This window comes from Pseudophryne corroboree, chromosome 1 (genome assembly GCF_028390025.1).
Source record: "Pseudophryne corroboree isolate aPseCor3 chromosome 1, aPseCor3.hap2, whole genome shotgun sequence".
NCBI classification, from domain to species: domain Eukaryota; kingdom Metazoa; phylum Chordata; class Amphibia; order Anura; family Myobatrachidae; genus Pseudophryne; species Pseudophryne corroboree.
Window position 1 is genome coordinate 1,045,092,947 of NC_086444.1, and position 27,217 is coordinate 1,045,120,163.

Below are 27,217 nucleotides of genomic sequence, written 5' to 3' on the forward strand. Positions count from 1 at the left end.
TCCTATACAGTAGGGGTGTGAAGCTTGCAACCGGAGGTGTGGCACAATCTAAAATTAACATTGTCTGCACAGCCGGCTCCTTCCCCTTCACATCCCACCTCCCTCAGTTTGGAAAATTGTGCTAAGAGGTACAAGCACAGAAAGGGAGCTCGTGCTCCTTGAACATTTTTATTTTTATTTTTTCCTTTATACTGACCCAATCCCTCCTAACTAAAGGGAGGGTGCAGGTTTCAAAAGAAAAGATGGTAAATGCCCGATCCCACCTAAATGAAAGGGGGTGCAGGCTTTACCAGATGAAAAGGCTGCGTCCCCCTAATAAAAGGGGGACAAAATTCAGGAGTGGAGACCAGGATTCCGACTGAATAGAGACTAAGATCCCAGTGAAAGGGTTCGGTATCTCTATCTGAAGATTCTCTTCTAACAGTAAGTAGACGGCTGAGCCGAGAAAAAGAATATCCTTATTAGATAAGAGTTGCTGGAGCCGAGCCAACCTGTTAAAAAGGGGGGTAAAGTTTTCCATGAAGTGGAGAGATAAGGACCCTGATTGAAAGGGTCGGCATCTCTCCTAAGCAGCACAGTGAGTTGAGTTACAGGCAGCATTTTTAAATAGACACTGTTAGACAGAGACAGTCCGTACAGACACTGCCTGTAAGGAGAGTGAGCACTATGAGGGGGCAGCTACATGTAAGGCTCTATTGCAGGCTGAGCACAGACAGTATTTTTTGTGTCTTCATTTTTTCAGTTGTGGCCATTTTGGCTTTTAGAAATAGGCGCCAACCTGTAGTTAGAAAATCTCGGAGGAGATTCTTCAGCTACCAATCACTGTCAAGCAGATTGAAACATTGTATTAAATTCAGTACAGCCTGAGATTAATTTACATATGGCTGGTGCCTACAGAAACGCTCTGCTGCTGCTGCTAAATCTTTGTATAAAGAATTATGTGGGTTTTCTTTTCCCTCCAAAGGATTCTACTGAAAAATATCCTGAGGAAGAGGAGCAACAGAAGTATAATCCAGCCAAGCTGTTCTAACAGTTGGTGCTGTGAGGATTGCGGACACCAGGCTGGTTTAAAAAAATAAAATATATATATAAAAAAAAAAAATTCTTTCTCCTTTAATGTAGGCTTAGTTCCAGCTGTGTGTCTAAACCAGTTTCACTTGCTCTCTATATCCCTGCGGTCTTTCTCTTCCTACTTATATAGGGTGAAAGCACTGCTGACTGTTGATGAAGTATATCAGAGGCGTAAGTTCATGTCATGCGCCCGGAGGCGATATGGATGGCAGTGCCCCCCCCAGCATTGGTTACCCCCATATACTGCAGATAGCACTTGTGGCACATAATATAGTAATATAATAATATTAGATATGCTCAGTATATAAAGAGTGGATGTCAGTCAGGGAATATTTTTTTAATGTTTAATAACATACCTCCCTATGCTGGCTGCTGGCTTGGAAGCTGCCGCTGGCTCCGGTGGGACTCCAGACACAGACTTCCGCGATCGAACGCCGATCCTCCTCCCAGCCTCCCGCGCGGACAGCAGAGCAGAAGAGAGAGAGTGAGAGGGACAGCTGCAACGCCCCCTCCCTTCTGTCACTTGGACCAATGCCAGCGCAGCGATAAGACAGGCACCCGGGACTCGGCTTTGTCAGCTACAGCAGCAGCAGCAGCAGGAGCACTGCCGCTCGCTGCAGAAGTCCTCAGTGCGCACACAAGTAGAGGTTATAGATTAATTAATCTATAACCTACAGTGTCCGGTGCCCGCTCTTATGTGCCCCCCTGATGGCTAACGCCCGGCGGCAAAAGTCTCCACTGCCTCCGGGAGTTACGCCACTGAAGTATATGTTAAACAGGTCAAAAGCACCAACCAAGACCACAAAGAAGCAATAATGGCAAGGAGGTGAGCGATTTATGTTTAGGAATGGACGCTCAACCTGGGAGTAGTGGTCAGTCGGCATCAAGTTGGCGGAATACCGCAAGCACATTTAGAATGGGCAGCAGGGTTTACCAAAAATATGGACTAATATTTCAGTAGAATGACTCTGCCCGCACATGCAGAAAAGACTGTGTTGGGCAGCAAAGAGACCACTCCCAACCCTACATGAAGAGGAAGGGGGTCTTGTAATTGATGATGAAGAAGGTGAGGCAGTAGAGGCGATACTGAACACCAGTCCGTAAGAGGAGGACTCTGAGGTTAAGGGATTAGATTCTCTTATTAAGCTGTAAAAGGTCCTTAACCTCAATGAGGAAGACGTTAAGAAACTGGAAGGTTTTGATTTATTTCAGTCAAGAACCACGAGGAGCAGATTTTCCAATTCCTCAGTCCCTCCATGTTCAAAGGGAGAAGCTTGGAAGCAGCCTGATAAGTGCTTCCAAAAATTCCAAAGAAGTTCGAGGCCGATTACCCACTACATGTATAGGTGGGAGGTTCCGCAGATGGTGGTTGCCTCCCTGGCTAGACTGTCAAGTAGAAAGACAATCTTGCCGATACCAAACGTAACTATTTTAAAGGAGGCGTCCGATTGCAAGGTAGACAGGAATCTTTTTTGTAGCTGCTACGACACACAGACCTACTATTGTTAATGCCTGGATCACCAAGGCTATTCTAGCATGGTCTGGTCGTATTGTTCAGGCTGTAGAGAAAGATACAGCAGGAGTAAATAGTTAGACTAGCGGAGCACATCGGTGAGTCGACTACTTACAATTGCCAGGCCGCAAAGGGATGCTACCAGAATTACATCATACTTCTCTACGTCAGCCATATCAGAAATAAGGATTCTGTGGCTCAGAGACCGGAAAATCTTTATAGCTGCAAGGGCATCGCACAGACCTATGAGGTCCGTGCTTTGGAAAAATGGTTCGGGCATAACAGGCACGAGGAGGTCTCCCAAGGAGGGGACGTTTTAAGAAGTCTATAATTAGACAAGTGGATTTCACAAACAGGAAAAAATCCTCTTTTCTGCGTACCACGTTTCATAAAGCTACGCAAATAGAGTGAAATGACTCTGGTCCAGTATTTAAGTCCTTTCGTGCTAGAGAAGAGGTTTTCGCGTTCAGGCGCGTGAAAACAGACCATTCTCCGTACACAGTCCAGAAACAGGTCTCTAAGACAAGCTCACTTTGGGCGTCCTATGATAGGCGCAGGTTTTGAAAGATTTCGGGACACCTGGGCAGAGACTTTGCCAAATAACGGGATTCAACAGAATCCAACGGGGTTGCCTCGGTGCCCACAGAAAGCAAAAGCCCTACTGATAGCGATCCAAAAATTGCTACAGTCAGAAGTCATTACTCCAGTCCAGTTCCCGCCTCTCAAAGAGGAACTGGGTTCTATTCCAATCTTTTTGTCATACCAAACCAGGACGGGACGGTCAAACTGATACTCCATTTAACAGCTTTAAACCGATTTTCTATGGGTCTACAAATTCAAGATGAAATCAATTCAGTCGGTCATTGCAGGTTTGGAACGAGACGAGTTCATGGTATCCATGGACATAAAGGATGCATACCTTCATGTCCCGATTTGGTCTCCTCACCAAGCTTACTTAAGGTTTGCACTGGTGAAGGATCACTACCAGTTCAGAGCCCTACCATTCTGTCTATCATCAGCCCCGAGAATCTTTACGAAGATCATGGCGATAATGGTTGCAGGATTGAGACTGTTGGGGGTCACGATAATACCTTATCTAGACGATCTATTGATCAAGGCCTCCTCTCAGGAACAGCTGATAAAGGATGCTCGGACATCTCGCCAATTTCTCATTCGACATGGGTGGATTGTGAACTTTCAGAAATCCAATCTCATACCGACTCAACGGATTCAATTCCTCGGTCTCATCTTGGACATGGTAAAATTGAGAGTCTTCCTACCAGAGCACAAGAACCATAACCTACAGAGGTTAGTGGCTCAGGTACTACGGACACAGACTGTTTCTCTATACCTCTGTGGGCAACTTCTCGGGAAGATGGTGGCGTCGTTTGAAGCTCTCCAGTACGGCAGACTTCATTCCTGACCATTCCAGATGACCCTCATTGGTCAGGGAGCAGGTTCACACTGGCTTCTACATCGAAGAATCCGACTTCTACCGCGCATACGAACCTCCTTGATTTGGTGGTCGTTGCACAAGAATCTCGCAGCAGGCAAGAGATTCGGCATTTGGGATTGGAGGATCCGGACAACGGACGCCAGTCTCAGAGGTTGGGGTGCCGTCCTAGAGGAACATCAGTTTCAAGGCAGATGGACGTTACAGGAGAGCAGTCTACCCATATAACATTCTAGAACTGAGAGCGGTTTACAATGCGCTTCTCTTAGCCGAAGACCTAGTCATGGGTCAACACTTAGAGATGCAGACGGACAATGTGACGACGGCGGCTTACATAAACCGTCAGGGAGGACCAAAGAGCAGGATGGCGTTAAAGGAAGCCACAAAGATCTTGTGGGCAGAAAGGTGAAACGTCATCCTCTCGGCTGTGTTCATTCCAGGTGTGGAGAACTGGGAAGCGGATTATCTCAGTCGCCAGGACATGCATCTGAGAGAGTGGTGCCTACATCCACAGATTTTCGACATGGTGGTGAGGAGATGGGGCCTACCTCAAGTGGACCTCATGGTGTCTCGGCAAAACCATCAGCTGCCCAGATATATGTCCAGGACAAGAGATCCAGCAGCAGAAGGAGTGGACGCATTAACATTTCCTTGGTGTTACAGGAGGGTTTACATTTTGCCACTCTTCCCCCTCATACCCAGGGTTCTGATAAGGATGAAACAAGAGGGAGTGTGGGCGATTCTAATCGCACCAGATTGGCCCCGCAGGAGTTGGTATTCAGACCTACGAAGGTTACTCGCGGAAGATCCTTGGCGGTTATCTCAGAGAGAGGACCTACTGTCTCAGGGTCCGTTCCACCACCCAGACCTGAACAGGCTGCGTTTAACGGCGTGGCTATTGAAACCCGGATCTTAAGGAACAGAGGAATACCAAGAACGGCCATTCCTATGATGATTGCCGCTAGGAAGCCGGTCACAGCCATGCACTACTACAGGATTTGGAAGAGGTACATGGACTGGTGTCAAGAACGTGAGTGGAATTCGGCGAACTTCCATTTATCCAGACTTCTACTCTTCCTTCAGACCGGTCTAGTTTTAGAACTGTGGCTGGGCTCTCTGAAGGTTCAAATTTTGGCTCTCTATCCTATTCAACAGCGGTAAGCGTCCTTGCCAGAGGTTCAAACCTTTTTACAGGGGGTTCTGAGAATGCAGCCCTCTTTTCGTCCTCCTATTGCACCATGGTTCTTAAATTTGGTGTTTGAATATTTGAAATCTCCTACTTTTGAGCCGTTAGCAAGAACAGACCTGTGATATCTCTCTTGGAAGGTCACGTTATTGCTTGCCCTGGCTTCGGCCAGGCGGGTCTCTGAGTTGGGAGCCTTATCGTTTATGAGCCCCTTTTTAACTTTTTTCATGAGGATAGGGCTGAACTCCGTACAAGAGCGGATTTCCTGCCTAAAGTTGTTTCGGGGTTTCACGTAAACCAGCCATTTGTGGTCCCATCTTTACGGGGTCTCGCAGATGGGGACGTGTTCTTGGATGTTGTCTGAGCTTTACGGGTATACGTACAAGTTATGTCGTCCTTCAGAAAGTCTGACCATTTGTTTTTTCTTTATGATGGGCCTAAGAAGGGTTGGCCAGCATCTAAGCAGTCTTTGTCCAGATGGATTCGACTTGCCATTCGGCAAGCTTATATTTCCTGTGGCAAACAGGTTCCGGTTCAGACGGGTGCTCATACCACCCGATCAGTGGGTGCCTCATGGGCGGCGGCCAGAGGTGCTTCCACTGCTCAATTTTGCAGGGCGGCGACGTGGTCTTCAGCCCACACGTTCGCAAAATTTTACAAGTTTGATACCTTTGCGTCCGGTGACTCTAAGTTCGGACGTTTAGTTTTGCAGATCACCGACAGCACTCCCTCCCTGGGGGATAACTTTGGGACGTCCCCTACTGTATAGGACTCCAGTGTCCCCTAGTGGATGAAAGAGAAAAGAGGATTTTGGTACTTACCGATAAATCCATTTCTCTGAATCCTCTAGGGGACACTGGACGCCCGCCTCGGTGCTGTCAACCTGCTGTGTTAAAAGTTCTTGTTTAAACAGTTCGTACAAACAGCGTTGGTTTTTCGGTTAAGAGTTTCTTGGATGCTGTTTGCTATGTTGTATGGTTCAGTTCCTCGCCAGGTGCTCCAGTATCATGTCCTATTCTCTCAGTCAAATTTTCCAAACTGAGGGAGGTGGGATGTGAAGGGGGAGGAGCCGGCTGTGCAGACAATGTTAATTTTAGATTGTGCCACACCTCCGGTTGCAAGCTTCACACCCCTACTGTTATTGCTTTATGGAATCTTATTTATGAATATTAATATTCAATATAACATATATGGTTATTTAATATATGGATATATTTCAATTAATATGCATTTATCATATATATCTGCAAATATATTATGTCAGGCTTACAAACTAATTGGCTGATACATATATGCAGTCCTTATACATATGACTTATGAAGTTATTAAGTTAAGATTCCTTAAAGAGAGTTCAAGCTTGAATATTACCGCTCTTTTTATATGATTCTTTATTTACAGGCAGATCAAATCGTACAGAATAAGATATACACAGTAGTGATATATATACTAATTATAATTATATATGCTTCCTTCGTTACATAACATAAAACAACATGACATAAGTTTCACAAACAGTTTCAATTGCTAACATAAAATGTATACTTGCAAGTTAAAGATTGCCATCCCAAGAATCATTCCTTCTGCATGTTCTCCATGACTTCTCCTCCTGACTGACTTCCTTCCTTCTCCTTCTTCTTCTCCCTCTCCCTCTTCCTTCTAACTCCTAACTACAAGTCTGGTCCTTTTATCTCATATTTTACCAATTCAAACTATCATATTCTCATAGTTTCCAATGGAATAGGTAATTATAGGTTTGTCAGATTCCAAGGTGTAATAAAACAAACATTGAACTGGGCTGTCGTGTCCTGTTCACGGAGGCATGGTGTCATAAAAGTGTGGTGTCCACACTGCCTTAAGCAAGTATAGTATTGTAAAATCTGGAATGTCTTTTCATCCAAAGTTCTGTTGTATTGACAAGTTTTCCTGGGGTCGGTTACACAATGTTTTATCAATGGATGTGATCTCTTTTCATAGTAGTTAATTTATACTCCCTAGCTTTTAACCTTCACTGGACAATAGACAAACCAGTAGATTCTGATCTACTGTAAGCACACCTGTGAATTCCAATGACCAACAGAGCTCTGTCACATACCTATTATCATTTATGGCCTAATACCTTTTCTCTACAATGACTCTTGATCTTACTGTAACCTCTCTGGCCTTATTTATGACTAGAGCAGAATAAACCTGTTCCCTACACTATTTTTTACCATCTTGCTGTAAAACACAAATATACAGTATATCTATATAAACACATACACAAACCTAATCTCTTAAATCAGCTAAACATTACCTCATACATTCAAACTTATTTCATATCTATTCCTTACTATATATATCCAGTATACTGTCCACTATGGTAACATCGCCTATTTATAATGAATTATATTTTGATTCAGACAATATCCATTGCCCTAATATTATACTAAGTGCAGACAATTACCTATAAGGCAACAGTCGCCCCCTTGTGGCCATGAGAAATTCTTTTGATTGGCCACACCTTAAACTAGCGTAATTGCTTCCAAATACATTTCAAAATATTCCTTCAAACATAACTTTCGTTGTAACCATAATATATACCATAAGTGTAATAATAATAACCATTATGATTTTAAAAATCTCTAAAAATTCTTAGCTTACCTAACCTTATTCTACTTTTAACTAAAGCAGACAAAACTGAGGTTTTTATTCAGTATTCATGAGGAAAACTAATTTCTACAGACATTTGGAATACCATAGCCCAATTGTAGACCTTTTTTCTGTATCTGGATCAGTACGTTTGGACATTTTTGCTGTTCTTGTATGTAGCAATTTACTGGGATAAGACTGTCATCTGCGTGGTTTGCTTGCAATTGGAGATGCCTTGCGTTTGCATTATGGCCTTGCGTTTGCAACATTTGCACCATTACTAGAAGTAGAATTCTTCGTAGCAGCTGCTCCTTTGCTTGCCATTTCGCTGTTTGAGGCAGAGGGCTGTGTACGTCGAGTGCTGTGTCTTGAACATTCAGTACTTGTGACGACCCTCAGTAATAGTAATAGTCTTTATACAGTCTTTAGCAGTTCTGTTTCCTTTGCGTTTATCCAATGCCGCAGTTGTGACCAGTGTCCATATTGCTTTTGCACAAACAGGTTGTGATTTTGAATAGAACAGGCATATATGAAACAGTCTTTTTTTTTTTTTTTCTTTCTTTCTTTCTTTCCTTGCTTGTTAATAGTAGGTCTTAATTGTCTTCGGGCAATAGTACCACAAATGGCTGTGAGTAGTACACCTACTCTGTTCTGTATTTCCTCACTGAATAAATTACCATGCAGTCTTAAATCTCCTTATTCTACCTTGTACCTATTTATACATCTCAATCTTACATAAACTTATACCAGTTTAACCCATATAAAGGCGTTTTCTATCCTACCTATATTTTGACTAATAATTATTTAAAATGCTTTTGATGTGTATATAGTAACATCCTATCAATACAATAAATGAATATAATTTTGCTTCAAACAGATATTAAATATCATTTAGGAATGGCTTTAAATATATCTAATTCCATCCAATATTATTTTATATGCAGCCATGTGCATATACAGTGACCCTGTTATGCTACAAATAATTATCTTAGACTTGTGACAGTCTTTATTAAGAGAATTATTCATCCCACTTAATAATCTCGGCCCAATTTGTTATAACGTGGTATACCATCCTGTATTAGATATTTAATTACTTTTGAAGCTTTTACGAAGGAAGCATAGGTAGTATCTATTGTGTAATATATAAAAAAAACATAAAATATTTACAAGGTATATATGCAATGATATAAAATATATCTCAGACAAATGTTTACATATATGTGATTAAGGTATATGAAGGGATGAGACAGTTCTGTATAATCACAGTGATGAGATGTGCTGTACACTGTTGTGGGAGTGTACATGTAGTTTGAAAGACAAGTAATGATTACTTGTGATGAAAGGGTTAATGAAAACCTTCCCCTTTCTTGTGAAACTGGAAAACTCCTTGAGGATTTGTCCATATATCAGTCTTTAGGGATGCTATGTAGATTTTGCTGGATAGCAGCGATGAAAGGGTTAATGAAGACCTTTTCCCTTGTAAATTGGAGTCTTTTTGGAGTCTTGCACCATTCTGTATACAGGTTGCCAGGATTACTATGAATCAAACAAAAATACATACAATGACTATCACAGATATTTATACAGTGATTTAACATAGCTTGCTATGCATTCTGTCCTATCTGCTGCATGTTATCAGGTACAGAATTTACAAATGTGTCTTTTAACGATTGAATAACAAACAAACAATTGTTTCTGGCCTGTGCCAATCTTTCCTGTCACATTGTGTGTCAATGACAGCACAATTGTCGCTGCAGATATGATGCAGGTTTAATTTGGAAACTGTGGCTGTTTGAACATCAAAGCAAACAATGGCTTCATTGGATCTAACAAGTAAAGGAATGATACTACCGTATTCACTTGTGACCATACTCCCTTGTGATGCAGCCTGGTCCCAGACTGTCTTTAACCATAGCGTTTGCTGCTTGGTGTGGCTCCTTAGTTTGGAAGAATCTTGGAGCTTCTGAAAAAACCTACTTTTGTGGGGAGAGAAACTTGTTAAACTTTGCCAAATATGTATTGCAGGTCCCAGGGCTTTCTGTCTTTCCACACCTGTAATAAAATGGTTATGGCACCAGGGCATAAAAACATTTTCATCCTGGTGATCCTTTTTGTCATTGTTAATTGGTGTGTGGTTTGCAGAATGACACTCTGCATGTGGTCTCTCTGAGAGCATGCAAACATTTGCACCATCACTAGAAGTCTCTGAGTGCTCTGTGGGGGTTACATAAGTTTGGGAACTTTGTTTGTAAACATGCATTCCTGAATTAATTTCATGGATTTTCCCTTTAAACATGTTTCCAGGTGAATACATTTCAAGGTTTGCAACTCTGGTTGCCATGGGAGTTTTCACCATGGGGAACTTCCCCACCCCTGTGTGCACTGTACTGCTGCTATCAGTGTTTAAATCTGCTGACAATTCACCTTTGCCTAAGGGCATAACAAATTCTTCATTTACATTGGGAACTCTGAGAGTGTATTCAGCAGAATACTCATAATCTGAGTTACAATGATCTTCCCCCTTACTAGACACAGTATAGGGGACATCTCCTATTGCTGCTACCTCCTTTACATTAATGTGCTGTCTGATGATAGACACATCCGGCACATTGCTACTTTCTTCCTTTACCACAGAGGCTGTTCTGCTGGTGGTCTGTGTGACCATAGCAGACTCCATGCGCTGCACATTGATGCAGTCCTGCAACATGTAACTTTCCTTAATTTTAGGATCTTGACTGATTAAGTCATTTCTGACTCCTGTAGACTCTGTGTACAGAGTTTCACATACCTCAACACTATTCCTGTTTGGTGTTTCTATCTCAGCTTGCTTGCTGGATGTTATCTCTTCATCAGAGATCTTGACAATTTGATTACAAACTGTCAGGCTTTTCGCTTCTGCCCCAAACTTTTTCTGTTTATTTTTCTGTTTAAGGGACTTAAATAACGAATGCATTTTTGCATTAATGGTCAGGCACGCCTTACGAAGACGTGAACCTGATTCTTCTTTACATTTCTGTTTGGCTTCTAGAGCCGCAGTTCTGCGCATTTTTCTAAATGCTACAGAAAACTTTTGCATTTTTAACATTTCAATGCTAAATTTATATATTCTTTGTTTTTAGTACTGAAGGTATCCTCTCCTTAAGATTGACCGGTGTCTTAAGGTTAAACTCTAATACCTGGTACATTTATACATTTATTTGGAAATACTCTTTTCCACTGTGCACATTTTCTATTCTAGGCCTTTAAATTCTTTATTCTCATTTGTAACCTATTCCACTGTGATCTTGTATTTTGCCAGCAGGCTTATAGCCTTTGGTGCTGCTTCCTAATAGATATTATGTTAGTTAAAATAACGTATATTGCACTAACACATTTATCCTAGGTTATACAGAATACAAAATTGACATTACACAATGGTAATAAATTTTCATAGATACATCCCCACCGTGATTCTGCAGATTTGGTAGCCAGCTTATAGCATCTGCTACTCCTCATAAATATTATAGATCAGATAATCAGATTCAGTAATAACAAGTCCAATTCGTGGTCGCCAATATTGCTTTATGGAATCTTATTTATGAATATTAATATTCAATATAACATATATGGTTATTTAATATATGGATATATTTCAATTAATATGCATTTATCATATATATCTGCAAATATATTATGTCAGGCTTACAAACTAATTGGCTGATACATATATGCAGTCCTTATACATATGACTTATGAAGTTATTAAGTTAAGATTCCTTAAAGAGAGTTCAAGCTTGAATATTACCGCTCTTTTTATATGATTCTTTATTTACAGGCAGATCAAATCGTACAGAATAAGATATACACAGTAGTGATATATATACTAATTATAATTATATATGCTTCCTTCGTTACATAACATAAAACAACATGACATAAGTTTCACAAACAGTTTCAATTGCTAACATAAAATGTATACTTGCAAGTTAAAGATTGCCATCCCAAGAATCATTCCTTCTGCATGTTCTCCATGACTTCTCCTCCTGACTGACTTCCTTCCTTCTCCTTCTTCTTCTCCCTCTCCCTCTTCCTTCTAACTCCTAACTACAAGTCTGGTCCTTTTATCTCATATTTTACCAATTCAAACTATCATATTCTCATAGTTTCCAATGGAATAGGTAATTATAGGTTTGTCAGATTCCAAGGTGTAATAAAACAAACATTGAACTGGGCTGTCGTGTCCTGTTCACGGAGGCATGGTGTCATAAAAGTGTGGTGTCCACACTGCCTTAAGCAAGTATAGTATTGTAAAATCTGGAATGTCTTTTCATCCAAAGTTCTGTTGTATTGACAAGTTTTCCTGGGGTCGGTTACACAATGTTTTATCAATGGATGTGATCTCTTTTCATAGTAGTTAATTTATACTCCCTAGCTTTTAACCTTCACTGGACAATAGACAAACCAGTAGATTCTGATCTACTGTAAGCACACCTGTGAATTCCAATGACCAACAGAGCTCTGTCACATACCTATTATCATTTATGGCCTAATACCTTTTCTCTACAATGACTCTTGATCTTACTGTAACCTCTCTGGCCTTATTTATGACTAGAGCAGAATAAACCTGTTCCCTACACTATTTTTTACCATCTTGCTGTAAAACACAAATATACAGTATATCTATATAAACACATACACAAACCTAATCTCTTAAATCAGCTAAACATTACCTCATACATTCAAACTTATTTCATATCTATTCCTTACTATATATATCCAGTATACTGTCCACTATGGTAACATCGCCTATTTATAATGAATTATATTTTGATTCAGACAATATCCATTGCCCTAATATTATACTAAGTGCAGACAATTACCTATAAGGCAACACTGTATAGGACTCCAGTGTCCCCTAGAGGATTCAGAGAAATGGATTTATCGGTAAGTACCAAAATCCTCTTTTTCTGTTTGTATATAATTAAGTAGGTGGCCATGGGCATTGCACCCCGCTTTTGGGGTGGCGAGTGCTGTGGTTTTATATTTGTTTGTGTGTGTATATGTATGTTTGTATGTGATTGATATATATATATATATATATATATATATACACACAGAGTAAAAACCACAGCACTCACCGCACCAGAAGCGGGGCACAGCTATGCACTTACCACTCACAGGGTGGGGTGCATGTAACACTGCACTCTCCACCACAGAAGCGGGGTACACAGCTGTACTTACCACTCACAGGGCGGGGTGCATGTAGCCCATGACCACATCGCTCTAATAAATACAAACAGAGAACCCAGCACTCACCAAAGTAAACTCACTTATCCTCAACAATTCAATAAATAAATGATGGGGGTTTAGTTGGTGGATTGGCCAATGCACGGAAGCCTGTATACCGATTCAAGGTACCCCACCTTCATACAGGTCCTACACTATCACAGAGTCTTAAAACCTGACTACCACACTGCTGCATCATCTGCCTGCTAGATGTAATGTGTACCTGCCACAGACTTTATGGCTTTTAAAGGCACACTAGTCACCTATTGCACTGGCTCAAAGATGATTGCTAAAAAACAGCTGAGACAGGTTCAGGATAATAAAGTCCACACAGGGGTGCATGAGAAAGCTAGTGGCCACTGTTAATATATATATTTTATAGGTTGAATATCCAAATATTCCGAAATACGGACTTTTCTTAGTGAGATAGTGAAACCTTTGTTTTCTGATGGCTCAATGTACACAAACTTTGTTTAATACACAAAGTTATTAAAAATATTGGCTAAAATGACCATCCGGCTGTGTGTATAAGGTGTATATGAAACATAAATGCATTCTGTGCTTAGACTTAGGTCCCATCACCATGATATCTCATTATGGTATGCAATTATTCCAAAATACGGAAAAATCCGATATCCAAAATACTTCAAGCATTTTGGATAAGGGATACTCAACCTGTGTGTGTCTATATATATATATATATATATATATATATATATATATATATATATATATATATATATGTGTATGTATATATGTATATATATATATATATATATATATATATATATATATATATATATACACACACACACACAGAGAAAAAAAACCACAGCACTCACCACACCAGAAGCGGGGCACAGCTATGCACTTACTACTCACAGGGTGGGGTGCATGTAACACAGCACTCTCCACCACAAAAGCGGGGTACACAGCTGTACTTACCACTCACAGGGCGGGGTGCATGTAGCCCATGACCACATCGCTCTAATAAATACAAACAAAGAACCCAGCACTCCTTGTGGCAGGTACACATTAAATCCAGCAGGCAGATTATGTGTGTAACAGCAGTGAAGTAGTCAGGTTTTAAGACTCTGTGATAGTGTAGGACCTGCATGAAGGTGGGGTACCTTGAAAATCGGTATGCAGGCTTCCGTGCATTGGCCAATCCACCAACTAAACCCCCATCATTTATTTATTTATTGAATTGTTGAGGATAAGTGAGTTTACTTTGGTGAGTGCTGGGTTCTTTGTTTGTTTGTATGTATGTATGTATATGTGTGTGTGTGTGTGTGTATATATATGTATATATATATATATATATATATATATATATATATATATATATATATATATATATATATATATATATATATATTTATATTATTACAGTATACAGAGTTTTCCTTATGCGCTATTCTTAATGATGTAGTGGACCCCGAGCAATAATTATGCCGGGGTAGTATGTTCTTAAATAATGTACTGTTAATGAGCAGCTCCCCCCTTCCCCCCAAATTAGGCCTATAGAGATTAATGCAAATAGTTGTTTTTTGGGGTGTGCTCTGAGTTCAACGGATCTTAGCAATATGGATGTGAACTGTGCACAGAAGTATATAAAATTAGTACAATCAATAGTTAAAACAGGATATAGCTGCCCTGTGGAAGAGGAACTGCTGTTTTTGAACTTGTTTGTGGAATCTATGCAGGTGTGAAGGGTGTGTCATATGTTCGAGGGACTGACTGTGAGGCTGGTTGCAACAGTGCAACCCAGCCCTCACACACTAATGTACTGTGGCCCTCATTCCGAGTTGTTCGCTCGGTAATTTTCTTCGCATCGCAGCGATTTTCCGCTAATTGCGCATGCGCAATGTTCGCACTGCGACTGCGCCAAGTAAATTTGCTAAGAAGTTTGGTATTTTACTCACGGCATTACGAGGTTTTTTCTTCGTTCTGGTGATCGGAGTGTGATTGACAGGAAGTGGGTGTTTCTGGGCGGAAACTGGCCGTTTTATGGGAGTGTGTGAAAAAACGCTGCCGTTTCTGGGAAAAACGCGGGAGTGGCTGAAGAAACGGGGGAGTGTCTGGGCGAACGCTGGGTGTGTTTATGACGTCAAACCAGGAACGACAAGCACTGAACTGATCGCACTGGAAGAGTAAGTCTCGAGCTACTCCGAAACTGCACAGAAAAATATTTTCGCAATATTGCGAATCTTTAGTTCGCAATTCGGCTAAGCTAAGATTCACTCCCAGTAGGCGGCGGCTTAGCGTGTGCAATGCTGCTAAAAGCAGCTTGCGAGTGAACAACTCGGAATGAGGGCCTGTATGTCTAAATGTACTACACACAATATTATAATAGTATAATACAGTTTATGGGGTCTGTTCATGTAGCAAAAAGTGGAGAAGTGTGGCAGTGGAGACATTACCCATGGCATCCAAACAACATTAAAGTAAGATTTCGCAAGTGTATTCTATAAAATTATACGTAGCAGCTGATTGGTTGCCATGGGCAACTTCTCCACTGGCTCACTTTTCCACTCTTCACTTCTATATGAATAGTGTGAACTCTGCAAGTCACTTGCAGGATGTGATACTGCCAAAATTATCTTTGTGAGAAATGTAAAGGGGGGTACACACACGGAGCGATATTAGACCTATTTTCTAAGCGATCTGTCTAGATCGTTTAGAAATGAAGCACTGATCGCTCCATGTGCATACCTTATGGCAAAAGCAGTGCGCGGCCCCGTGTGTCGCTATTGCTGGCTCAGATCTTGACTGCATGCAGTCAAGATCTGGTTAGATTGCAAGGCTCTCTTTGAGTCTTGCGGCCTAGTTAGGATCGGGGGTTAGCACACATCACGCTGAGCCCGAATCGTTCGTGTGTACCCCCTTTAGTCTGATTATCCTGGGTCTGTACGCTATGGTGCAGCTCTAGTAAAACACATACGGGATACTGACAACTATTCTTCCTCTTGGGGTGTCCACGACTCTGGATGGAGAATAAATAGCGTGGCGTGCGGATCACACCACCATGCCCGCAGCGTGGTGAGCGCAGTGAGCCCGCAAGGGTCTCTTCTGTGCACGCCCCACTGCCTGTATTCCGATGGTCGGGATCCCGGCGCCAGGATCCCGACAGCCAGCCAGTCGCAGTACACATACTGTACAACCATGCAGATAGCCAGCACACCATGGTGCCTATCATACATTTACAGTACTCAACCATTATCATTCAGTACTAGAACTGTTCTGTTAAACAAAGCAATGTTACAGCTTTGTATGTTTATGTATGTGTGATATTAGGACATCAAGGAGCTGCTTTTAATACTGTGAAATAGACTTGAAGCTCCTAATTTCATTAAAGCTAATATTTATAGCCAGAACGCCTGGCATTCTGATACTCCCATGTGGCACTTACCAGGGACTGGGAAGCACAGCCTCCCTTACACACTTATCAGGGACTGGGAAGCAAAGCCTCCCTTACACACTTACCAGGGACTGGGAAGCACAGCCTCCCTTACACACTTATCAGGGACTTGGAAGCACGGATTCCCTTACACACTTATCAGGGACTGGGAAGCAAAGCCTCCCTTACACACTTACCAGGGACTGGGAAGCACAGCCTCCCTTACACACTTATCAGGGACTGGGAAGCACGGATTCCCTTACACACTTATCAGGGACTGGGAAGCACAGCCTCCCTTACACACTTATCAGGGACTGGGAAGCACAGCCTCCCTTACACACTTACCAGGGACTGGGAAGCACAGCCTCCCTTACACACTTACCAGGGACTGGGAAGCACAGCCTCCCTTACACACTTACCAGGGACTGGGAAGCACAGCCTCCCTTACACACTTACCAGGGACTGGGAAGCACAGCCTCCCTTACACACTTATCAGGGACTGGGAAGCACGGATTCCCTTACACACTTATCAGGGACTGGGAAGCACAGCCTCCCTTACACACTTATCAGGGACTGGGAAGCACAGCCTCCCTTACACACTTACCAGGGACTGGGAAGCACAGCCTCCCTTACACACTTACCAGGGACTGGGAAGCACAGCTTCCCTTACACACTTATCAGGGACTGGGAAGCACGGATTCCCTAACACACTTATCAGGGACTGGGAAGCACGGATTCCCTAACACACTTATCAGGGACTGGGAAGCACAGCGTCCCTTACACACTTATCAGGGACTGGGAAGCACGGATTCCCTAACACACTTATCAGGGACTGGGAAGCACAGCCTCCCTTACACACTTATCAGGGACTGGGAAGCACGGATTCCCTTACACACTTATCAGGGACTGGGAAGCACAGCCTCCCTTACACACTTATCAGGGACTGGGAAGCACGGATTCCCTTACACACTTATCAGGGACTGGGAAGCACAGCGTCCCTTACACACTTATCAGGGACTGGGAAGCAAAGCCTCCCTTACACACTTACCAGGGACTGGGAAGCACAGCCTCCCTTACACACTTATCAGGGACTTGGAAGCACGGATTCCCTTACACACTTATCAGGGACTGGGAAGCAAAGCCTCCCTTACACACTTACCAGGGACTGGGAAGCACAGCCTCCCTTACACACTTATCAGGGACTGGGAAGCACGGATTCCCTTACACACTTATCAGGGACTGGGAAGCACAGCCTCCCTTACACACTTATCAGGGACTGGGAAGCACAGCCTCCCTTACACACTTACCAGGGACTGGGAAGCACAGCCTCCCTTACACACTTACCAGGGACTGGGAAGCACAGCCTCCCTTACACACTTACCAGGGACTGGGAAGCACAGCCTCCCTTACACACTTATCAGGGACTGGGAAGCACGGATTCCCTTACACACTTATCAGGGACTGGGAAGCACAGCCTCCCTTACACACTTATCAGGGACTGGGAAGCACAGCCTCCCTTACACACTTACCAGGGACTGGGAAGCACAGCCTCCCTTACACACTTACCAGGGACTGGGAAGCACAGCTTCCCTTACACACTTATCAGGGACTGGGAAGCACGGATTCCCTAACACACTTATCAGGGACTGGGAAGCACGGATTCCCTAACACACTTATCAGGGACTGGGAAGCACAGCCTCCCTTACACACTTATCAGGGACTGGGAAGCACGGATTCCCTTACACACTTATCAGGGACTGGGAAGCACAGCCTCCCTTACACACTTATCAGGGACTGGGAAGCACGGATTCCCTTACACACTTATCAGGGACTGGGAAGCACAGCGTCCCTTACACACTTATCAGGGACTGGGAAGCACGGATTCCCTTACACACTTATCAGGGACTGGGAAGCACAGCCTCCCTTACACACTTATCAGGGACTGGGAAGCACGGATTCCCTTACACACTAGAAGCAATGCAGAGTATTTCAGTTGCTTTAGACTGTTACTAATGGCTATTCCTATCGTTTATTGCAGGGGAGATAATGTTGTTTAACATCTTCTATGAGATATTCACTGTCTGCACATCGGTCGTGGCAGAGGATACATCTGGTAATCTTTACTTGCTTGTTTTACAGCTTAAGTCAAATGAGTATTGACTAGTTTATGTATTTATCATTAATATATTGTAATTTTTACAGGGGCACTACTCCATGCCAGAAACATGGATTTTGGATTATTTCTTGGGTGAGTGAACACAGGTCTCGTTTGGGATAACTGGTGTTTGTTAATCCGTCAACAGACACAGGAGCGTGTGGGGCTGTCAGATCAGATGAAGGGCTTTATCACACTTTACATAATGTGCTCTGCTGAGAACAGAGTGGCTTTGCTCCCTGCTACTCCTTTACTGGCTGATAAACACTTGCTAGAAGAGTAAACCCATTGAGTAATAGGCTTAATGTATTGTTAGCAGAAGCCTTGACAAACAGTCTGAGTGCTCTTCATGATGTACTTCTTACCCATGAGAAGGTCAGGTGCCTTACTGTATTCAGAGCCATAAATTCTATATCAAAGCTGTATGTATCTATAGATAAGTCCCTTCAGTTTTTGAATTTCCAATCGTCGGTCTCTACATTTAGGATACAGTTTATGAATTTGCTGCCTTCACTGCATCAATTGCAGCGATCTGGTTTTCAATACATTTCTAATTGGCAGCTATCTGCATAACAGCTGATCTCCTGCATAAACAGCACCTATTCTGTATTACCCCTGTAAGTACACTCTAGCACATGTGAGCTCATTGAACGCAATAAATTAGATGGGGGGTTTTTCTGTTTGTTCCTTAATTCCTTCATGACTGAAGGGTGTTTGCAGTTTAAAGGCAAGAACGCTTTCGCTTTTATTTATGTGACACATTGGCTTATCGTAGAAAACTTCTATTGCTAGAAACTGCATTTTATGATCTTCTCTGAATTTTAGGATCTATAGAGAAGGAAAATTGGCAAAATCATAAAAAAAATGATACATTTACGGAATTCTACTCACAGGTTGAGTCTCCCATATCCAGAATTCCGAAATAGTGTTTTGTTTTTTTTGTTTGTTTTTTTATCGTGAATGAGATAATGACCTATTTGGTTTCTGTTCAGTGCACACAAACTTTGTTTAATTCACCGAATTATTACACATATTGTAAAAAATTGTATACAATTACCTTCAGGGTATGTGTATTTAAAAAAAAAAAAAAAAAAAAAAAACGAAATTCATTTTGTATACAAACTTTGCTTAATGCACAAAATTATAAAAAATATTGTATAACATTATCTTCAGGCTGTGTATATGAAACCTAAATGCATTCTGTGTCTAGACTTGTGCCCATCCCCAAGATACCTCATTATGGTATGCAAATATTCCAAACTACAGAAAAATCCAATATCCAGAATATCTCTGGTCCCAAGCATTCTGGATGTGGGAGACTCACCCTGTAGTAACATTGGGGGTAATACAGAGTTGATATCAGCAGCAAATTTGTTAGCAGTTGGGCAAAACCATGTGCACTGCAGGTGTGGTAGATATAACATATGCAGAGAGAGTTAGATTTGGGTAGGTTATTTTGTTTTTGTGCAGGGTAAACACTGGCTGCTTTATATTTACACTGCAATTTAGATTTAAATTTGAACACCCCCACCCAAATCTAACTCTCTCTGTACATGTTATATTTGCACCCCCCCAACCCCTCCACCTCCCCCCCGCTGCAGCGCACATGGTTTTGCCCAACCGCTTACAAATTTGCTGCTGCAATCAACTGTGAATTAGGGCCATTGGGGGTCATTCTGAATTGATCGTAGCTGTGCTAAATTTTGCACAGCTACGATCAGGCACTCAGACATGCGGGGGGACGCCCAGCACATGCTTTTGCATTTCAGGAGTACCTCCCGGCCGGCGCAGCTCCTGTGGCTGGCCGGGAGAACCTCTTCGCTGCCCGGGTCGAAGCGGCTGCGTGTGACATCACGCAGCAGTCGCGGCCCGCCCCCGCCTCCCCCCCAACGGTCCTGCGTTGGCCGGACCGTACCCCGTAAACGGCGGCTTAACGCCGCCGTCCAGCCCCCTCCCACACAGCGACCGCCTCTGTCTGTCAATCAGGCAGAGGCGATCGCTAGGCAACGACGCCCTTCGGCTGCCTGGCATGCGCTGGCGCACTGTGGCACCAGCGCATGCGCAGTACTGACCCGATTGCACCACTGCGATAAACTGCAGTATGCGATCGGGTCAGAATGACCCCCATTGTGCAGTACTGTAGCTGTTATCATCCCAGTCGCCTAATTCTAAAGGATGGAAGTACTAGGAACAGGAGCAATGTGCTGTGTTTATGAGTTAGGTCTCCAATGCATTTAACAAGGCCATATATATATATAAATACTTGTGACATCACATGAAGCGTCAAAGCATATCTTTTCCTCACTTAACTGATGATGGTGATTACAAGAGGAAAGACATGGCTAGCTTTCTGCTTTTACCTTTATAGAGTATGAAAAACAAGGAGCAAAGTGGTCTTGCCCTGGTAACCTTCCCTATAGTAGCATATAAGGTTCCCTTGTTTCTTATTTGAATCCCTTCATGTTGTTCATTGGGAATTATTGTAATGATATACACTCTGTATGGTGCCTAGTCCCTGAATTCCCTTGCCGTCATCTGTATTGGGAATCTGTGGTTAGATTGTCACAGCAGCTCACACCCACCATTCCCATATGCTGCACATATACATCACCAGGAAATTAGGAGGGTGTGTAAACCACAAGCCAGCATGGTCTCCATATGTGTCTCATGTTTGACTCTGTATTGTCTTTTGTCCTCTCTTGTCACTCAGCTGGGATGTGAAGAACAATTCCTGGATGGTCACTGAGCTGCTCCAGCCTCTGGTCGTCAATGTGAAATTCCTGAAAAATAATGGAACCATTTTCATGGCTACGAGCTTTGCCGGATACATTGGGATATTAACAGGATTGAAGCCTGTAAGGTTTATGTCTCTATGTAACACACTACTGCATGTGTTGTGCCATGGTCCCTTCCCAATCTATGTGAGCCACCTCCATGATTCTCCATGATACTCCTAGCCAGGGGGAGAGACGTGGGATGACCATATGAAAAGCTGTTCTAAAATCCATTATTATAGTATAGTGTAGTAGGCTGTAAGTAACATCAGCAAGACCAGTCACTACCCATATGTACTGCAGTGTAATACGTAGGGTCCTGCTAAAAATGAGCGAGTACCCTCATATAAAATGTAGTACAGTGTATGTCAATACTCGACTTGTAACCAGTGGGAAGACCCTCACCTAGTACTCACCCCACCACTCAGATGTTGAGACACAGAGCAATTCCCAAAGCAGGTAATAAGCATTCAATATCCCTGCGCTCAGCATACCGGCGCTGGGATCCTGACCGCCAGGATACCGGCAGCTATTCTCCCTCTTGAGGTGTCCACGACACCCCTGGAGGGAGAACAGCGTGGCGAGTGTAGCGTGCCCATAACGGGCTCTTTTGCACTCACCCCACTGCCAGCATTCTGGCGGTTGGGATCCTGGTGCTGGTATGCTGGGCGCCGGGATTCCGACAGCCGGGATATTGTAGTAGACTCATAGTGACCATGTATGACAGTACGTCTGGCGTTGTAATTGTGCTTACAGAACAATATTTCTCTAGCATCCATATGGGATATTGGGGGAAACTAGTATGATGGGGTATAGACGGGGTCCAAAGGAGCCAGTGCGCTTTAAATGTATTCACTGGGTGTGCTGGCTCCTCCCCTCTATGCCCCCTCCCACAGGCAGTATAGAAAAAAGTGCCCTCAGGAGAGAATGCACATCTCTGAGCTCCAGAGAGTTTTCTTCATTTTCTTTTAAACTTTTATTATTTTGGGTATGCTGTCTGAGCAACAGCATACCTGCACCGTGGGAGTTGGGGGGGATAGTTGGAAATTTGGGATATTCACCACCTTCAATACTTCAGTTCTTTTGCCAAACAAGATAAGGGAAAGCCCTGGATTAATACAATACTATATAGATCTCTGCTTTTCTTTCTAGGGGGTCCTGACTCTGACCATGAATGAGCGCTTCAGCCTTGATGGAGGGTACATCGGTGAGATATTTGCTGTTATCCATCATCTCATAACCACGTCGCACTGACAAGATGCTTGATTATTCCACACAGTCTATTATATTGCATCAGTCTGTCAGTTACCAGATGCTTAAGACAATGCTTCTCAGCCTGCACCTATACAGAGGTGTCCTCATACATTTATTTATTAACAGTTTCTTATATAGCACAGCAGATTAAAACAAAACTGGGTAATAAATAAACCGTCATAGAGGTAGGAAGGCCCTGCTCGCAAGCTTACAATCTATACATTAGCCTTAATGTGCCACACAGTGGGAGAGGCCTGGCGTGAGTGCCGTGCAACTCTGCTAGTGTCAGGTGCCTTCTTTTGCTACAAAACGCATCTTGGTTGAAACGCGATGTGACCAGGATGCACTGCTGATTAATTTGATTTGACGCTTGTATATTGTACGTATGTGGCGGAGTCTGTAAACGGAGCACAATGGAACTTGTATTAGTATAAAGCTTCAGCTGCTACATAGAGACTCAGTCACACAGATGTACAAGTGTCATACAGCAAATTAGGGCGCACCAGGAAATTGTGTCGATTAGTCACATGGCGTTGTAAATAAGATGCATTTTTGGCCAAAACTATGCCTGACGCTAGCAGTGTCTCACAGGACCTGGCACGCCGAGAGGGACTGTTTGGTATCCCTGCAGCAATGATGTATGAGGACACATCTGTACAACTGCCATTTTTGGAGTGTTTTTGTTTATAATGAGCCACCAATCATATCTAATAGCATCTCCTATTTGTAAGCATGGTTCTCCACCTAGATGCCACCCAGCAGCCTCCTTATCTACATTACTACAGCGTATCTTGTCCGAAGCTTCATCACAGTCTTGTTGCTGTGGACAGCTCTACATTTACATACTTGCTTTTTACGCAATAATTGTTCATATCTAAGCTATGCATATGTCCCTTATTCCTGTACATTGGAAGGGATCAGTCTGTGCTTTGTCTTCCTCCCTTCTACATACAGCACAGTGTGATATGATGACACGGTTTATAATAACAGCTTTCCCCCTTACTCCCTCTAACTACTTTTAAGTACATATTTATGTACCCCTGCTTATATTTACAGGGGTGTTGGAGTGGATCATTGGAATAAGACATGGGGCTTGGATGAGTTTTCTCACAAGAAGCGTACTTGAGAACGCGACCAGGTAAGTGCCCAATTTTTTGGTTTTTGTATCCGTTTATAATTTACAGCTCCCAATATATCTTGGCTAACTCTAACCACTTCTGGGCACATATGGATTTGCCTCTGCCCAACGTGCAGCTGTTATGTCTTCATTAAATGCAAGTTTCTTCTCTGACAAAACAGGCAACTTTAGAATGAGATTTTTTTAATCTTGCAAATGAAGAAACCGATGTCCTAATCTAAAATATCCCCAGATCAGTTCTCCCAGGACCTATTGCTGGTTCACTGCACTAATTGCTTCACTTTGAAATGCTCCTGTTTTGAGTATCTTGAAGAAGCTGCAGTACATGCACTTGTCTTTGTTATAATAATTCACACACAGGGTCTGATTCAGGTTTGTAAGCAAAGCAATATAACTCACAACTGGAAAACCATGCAGCACTGCAGGTGGGGCTGATGTCACATGTCTGGAGAGATCTAGATTTGGGTGGGTTATATTTCCATGTAGGGTAAATATTGGCTGCTGTTTCATGTAGCCCACAAATGTTACATTTATTTCCACACTTCAATTTAGATTTCAGTTTGACCACACCACACCCAAATCTCTCTCTCTCTGCACATGTTACATCTGCCCCACCTGCAGTGCAGCATGGTTTTGCCCGGTTGCTATATACACACTTGCTCAATTATCAGACAGATTTATTTTAAGGTTCTTTTGGATCATTTGTGTAAGCATCTCTTATTATAGTATAGCAATCCTCATTTATTGTACCTAATTCTATGGTTGTTATAGTGTACAGTCCTCTTAGTGGGATAATCTTATAGGGGGTTATTCTGCGCACTGAGTCTCTCTATAGTCGGATGAGCTGCTGTAATTTTATAGGTGACCAACCTATTAGAACAATTGCAGTAGAAAATTAAATTAAAGCACTGCGCTCAATCCTAAAATTAGTGTTACTGATTGTATTGATTTCCCTCTATAGAGGTACTAGGAGTATATAGTACCTGCTGATGTATGAGATAAGTTGATGTTGATAAATAGGCGGATGTGTGATTGAAAATATAACTGATTCAAATAAATTCAAAACTATGTTTTTATTTTATATAAAGAGATTAAATCTGGTAAAGGTTCCTTATGGTCTAAATATTTGCGTAGTGCACTCGCTTAAGCTGGCAAATAAAGTCCATACTTTGATTGAACCCACTTCAAAAAATGTGGGAATCCAAAATAAAGGGGGCAATTAATGCATAAATAAATGAAACTTCTTCAAAGAAACAGTCTCTTTGTATGCGGCTGTATCTTTGAAGAAGTTTCATTTATTTATGCATTAATTGAAGGACACTGTGCATTCGTTTTTATAGTAATTTTTTCCATTGTTCTTTTCATTCCTTTTTTTCCCCCCTTTATTTTGGATTCCCACATTTAATTTTCTACTCTTAGAGGGATGATAGATCACAATTATCATGGTTTCACTGTAACGTGTTTTCTAATATCTACACACTGAGATTGTTTTTGGCACATTTTGTAGTGCTTCCATTGATGGACACTGTGCTATACTAGTTGGTTGGAACTTTCCTTGTTACTCAGCAAACCAAACTATTCTTTAGTGTTCCCTAGATCCGTCAGTAGATGCTTCTTAGTTATGTTTTGTGTTTCTTGTGCCACACAGTTATGAAGAAGCTAAAAACCTTCTATCAAAAACAGAGATGCTTGCCCCAGCGTATTTCATACTGGGAGGTAATAAGACCGGAGAGGCCTGTGTAATCACGCGCGCCAGGAAGTCCTGCGTCGATACTTGGGAGTGAGTATTTACTTACCTCAAATCCACATATGTAGTGTTCGATACATAGGGGTATATGCAATAGCGGGCGAATCGGCAAAAAAGGCGAATTCCGGGCCGTTTTCGCCTCCAAAAATCAATTCGCCTATGCAGTGCAGTCATTTTTCGCAAAAAAACGGCCCGTCAAAATTCGCCTTTTCTCAATTCGCCTTTTTCCGAATTCGCCTTTTCTGCAATGGTACAGATGCTGCAATTCGCCTCCAGCATATTCAATTCAAGTTTGGAAATTCGCCTGCAGTGCTTTTAGACAGCAAATTCGCGATTTTCCATCCGCCACACTTTGGAGGGTGAAAACAAATAAAAAAATTTTAAACATGGTTTTTTTGGTGTTTTTTTTTTTGGGAATAGTAGATCTATTTATATTAGAAGGGATTAGGTTTTTTGTTTTTTTTTGGGGGAGGCACAAATATTATTTATATATTTTTTTAAAATATTTTTTTTTTATTTATTTTTTTTAATTGCTGGAACGGTAAAATCAGGAAAAAAAATGGCGTGGGGTCCCCCCTCCAAAGCATAACCAGCCTCGGGCTCATTGAGCTGGTCCTGGTTCTAAAAATGCGGGGGGAAAATTGACAGGGGATCCCCCGTATTTTTAAAACCAGCACCGGGCTCTGTGCCTGGTGCTGGTGCCAAAAATACGGGGGACAAAACGAGTAGGGGTCCCCCGTATTTTTAACACCAGCATCGGGCTCCACTAGCTGGACAGATAATGCCACAGCCGGGGGTCACTTTTATGCCGTGCCCTGCGGCCGTGGCATCAAATATCCAACTAGTCACCCCTGGCCGGGGTACCCTGGGGGAGTGGGGACCCCTTCAATCAAGGGGTCCCCCCCCCCCCAGCCACCCAAGGGCCAGGGGTGAAGCCCGAGGCTGTCCCCCCCCATCCAATGGGCTGCGGATGGGAGGGCTGATAGCCTTTTTGTGTTCAAAAAAAAGATATTGTTTTTTCCATTAGTACTACAAGTCCCAGCAAGCCTCCCCTGCAAGCTGGTACTTGGAGAACCACAAGTACCAGCATGCGGGAGAAAAACGGGCCCGCTGGTACCTGTAGTACTACTGGAAAAAAAATACCCAAATAAAAACAGGACACAGACACCGTCGACAGTAAAACTTTATTACACACTGCCGACACACACATACTTACCTATGTTCACACGCCGACATCGGTCCTCTTCTCCATGTAGAATCCCGGGGTACCTGAAAAGCAAAGTTCAATATACTCACCTCAACAGGCTCCAGAGATAAATCCACGTACTTGGCAAAATAATAAAACGCATTTACCCGCTCCATAACGGACTGAAAGGGGTCCCATGCTGACACATGGGACACCTTTCCACGATTAAGATCTGTCAGTGACAGTTGTCACTGACAGGTCTCTAAGCCAATCAGGAAGCGCAATTGCGCTCACCTGATTGGCTGCTCGCTGTGACAGCGCATCGCACAGCTCCCTCCATTATATTCAATGGTGGGAACTTAGCGGCTAGCGGTGAGGTCACCCGCCGGTCAGCGGTGACCGGCGGGTGACCCCACCGCTAGCCGCTAAGTTCCCACCATTGAAAGTA

General features: G+C 42.7%; 1 protein-coding gene across 1 annotated transcript in view; it reads left to right on the forward strand.

Annotated features, from left to right (window-relative positions):
* The window catches only part of ASAH1 (N-acylsphingosine amidohydrolase 1), a 55,605-nt gene that overhangs the window by 24,611 nt on the left and 3,777 nt on the right, over positions 1-27,217 (forward strand). The window contains exons 6-11 of the mRNA XM_063920814.1: positions 18,554-18,628; positions 18,718-18,763; positions 21,381-21,525; positions 22,597-22,651; positions 23,755-23,836; positions 25,485-25,616. Coding sequence (XP_063776884.1) covers positions 18,554-18,628; positions 18,718-18,763; positions 21,381-21,525; positions 22,597-22,651; positions 23,755-23,836; positions 25,485-25,616 — 535 coding nt within the window. The remainder of the gene's footprint in view (positions 1-18,553; positions 18,629-18,717; positions 18,764-21,380; positions 21,526-22,596; positions 22,652-23,754; positions 23,837-25,484; positions 25,617-27,217) is intronic.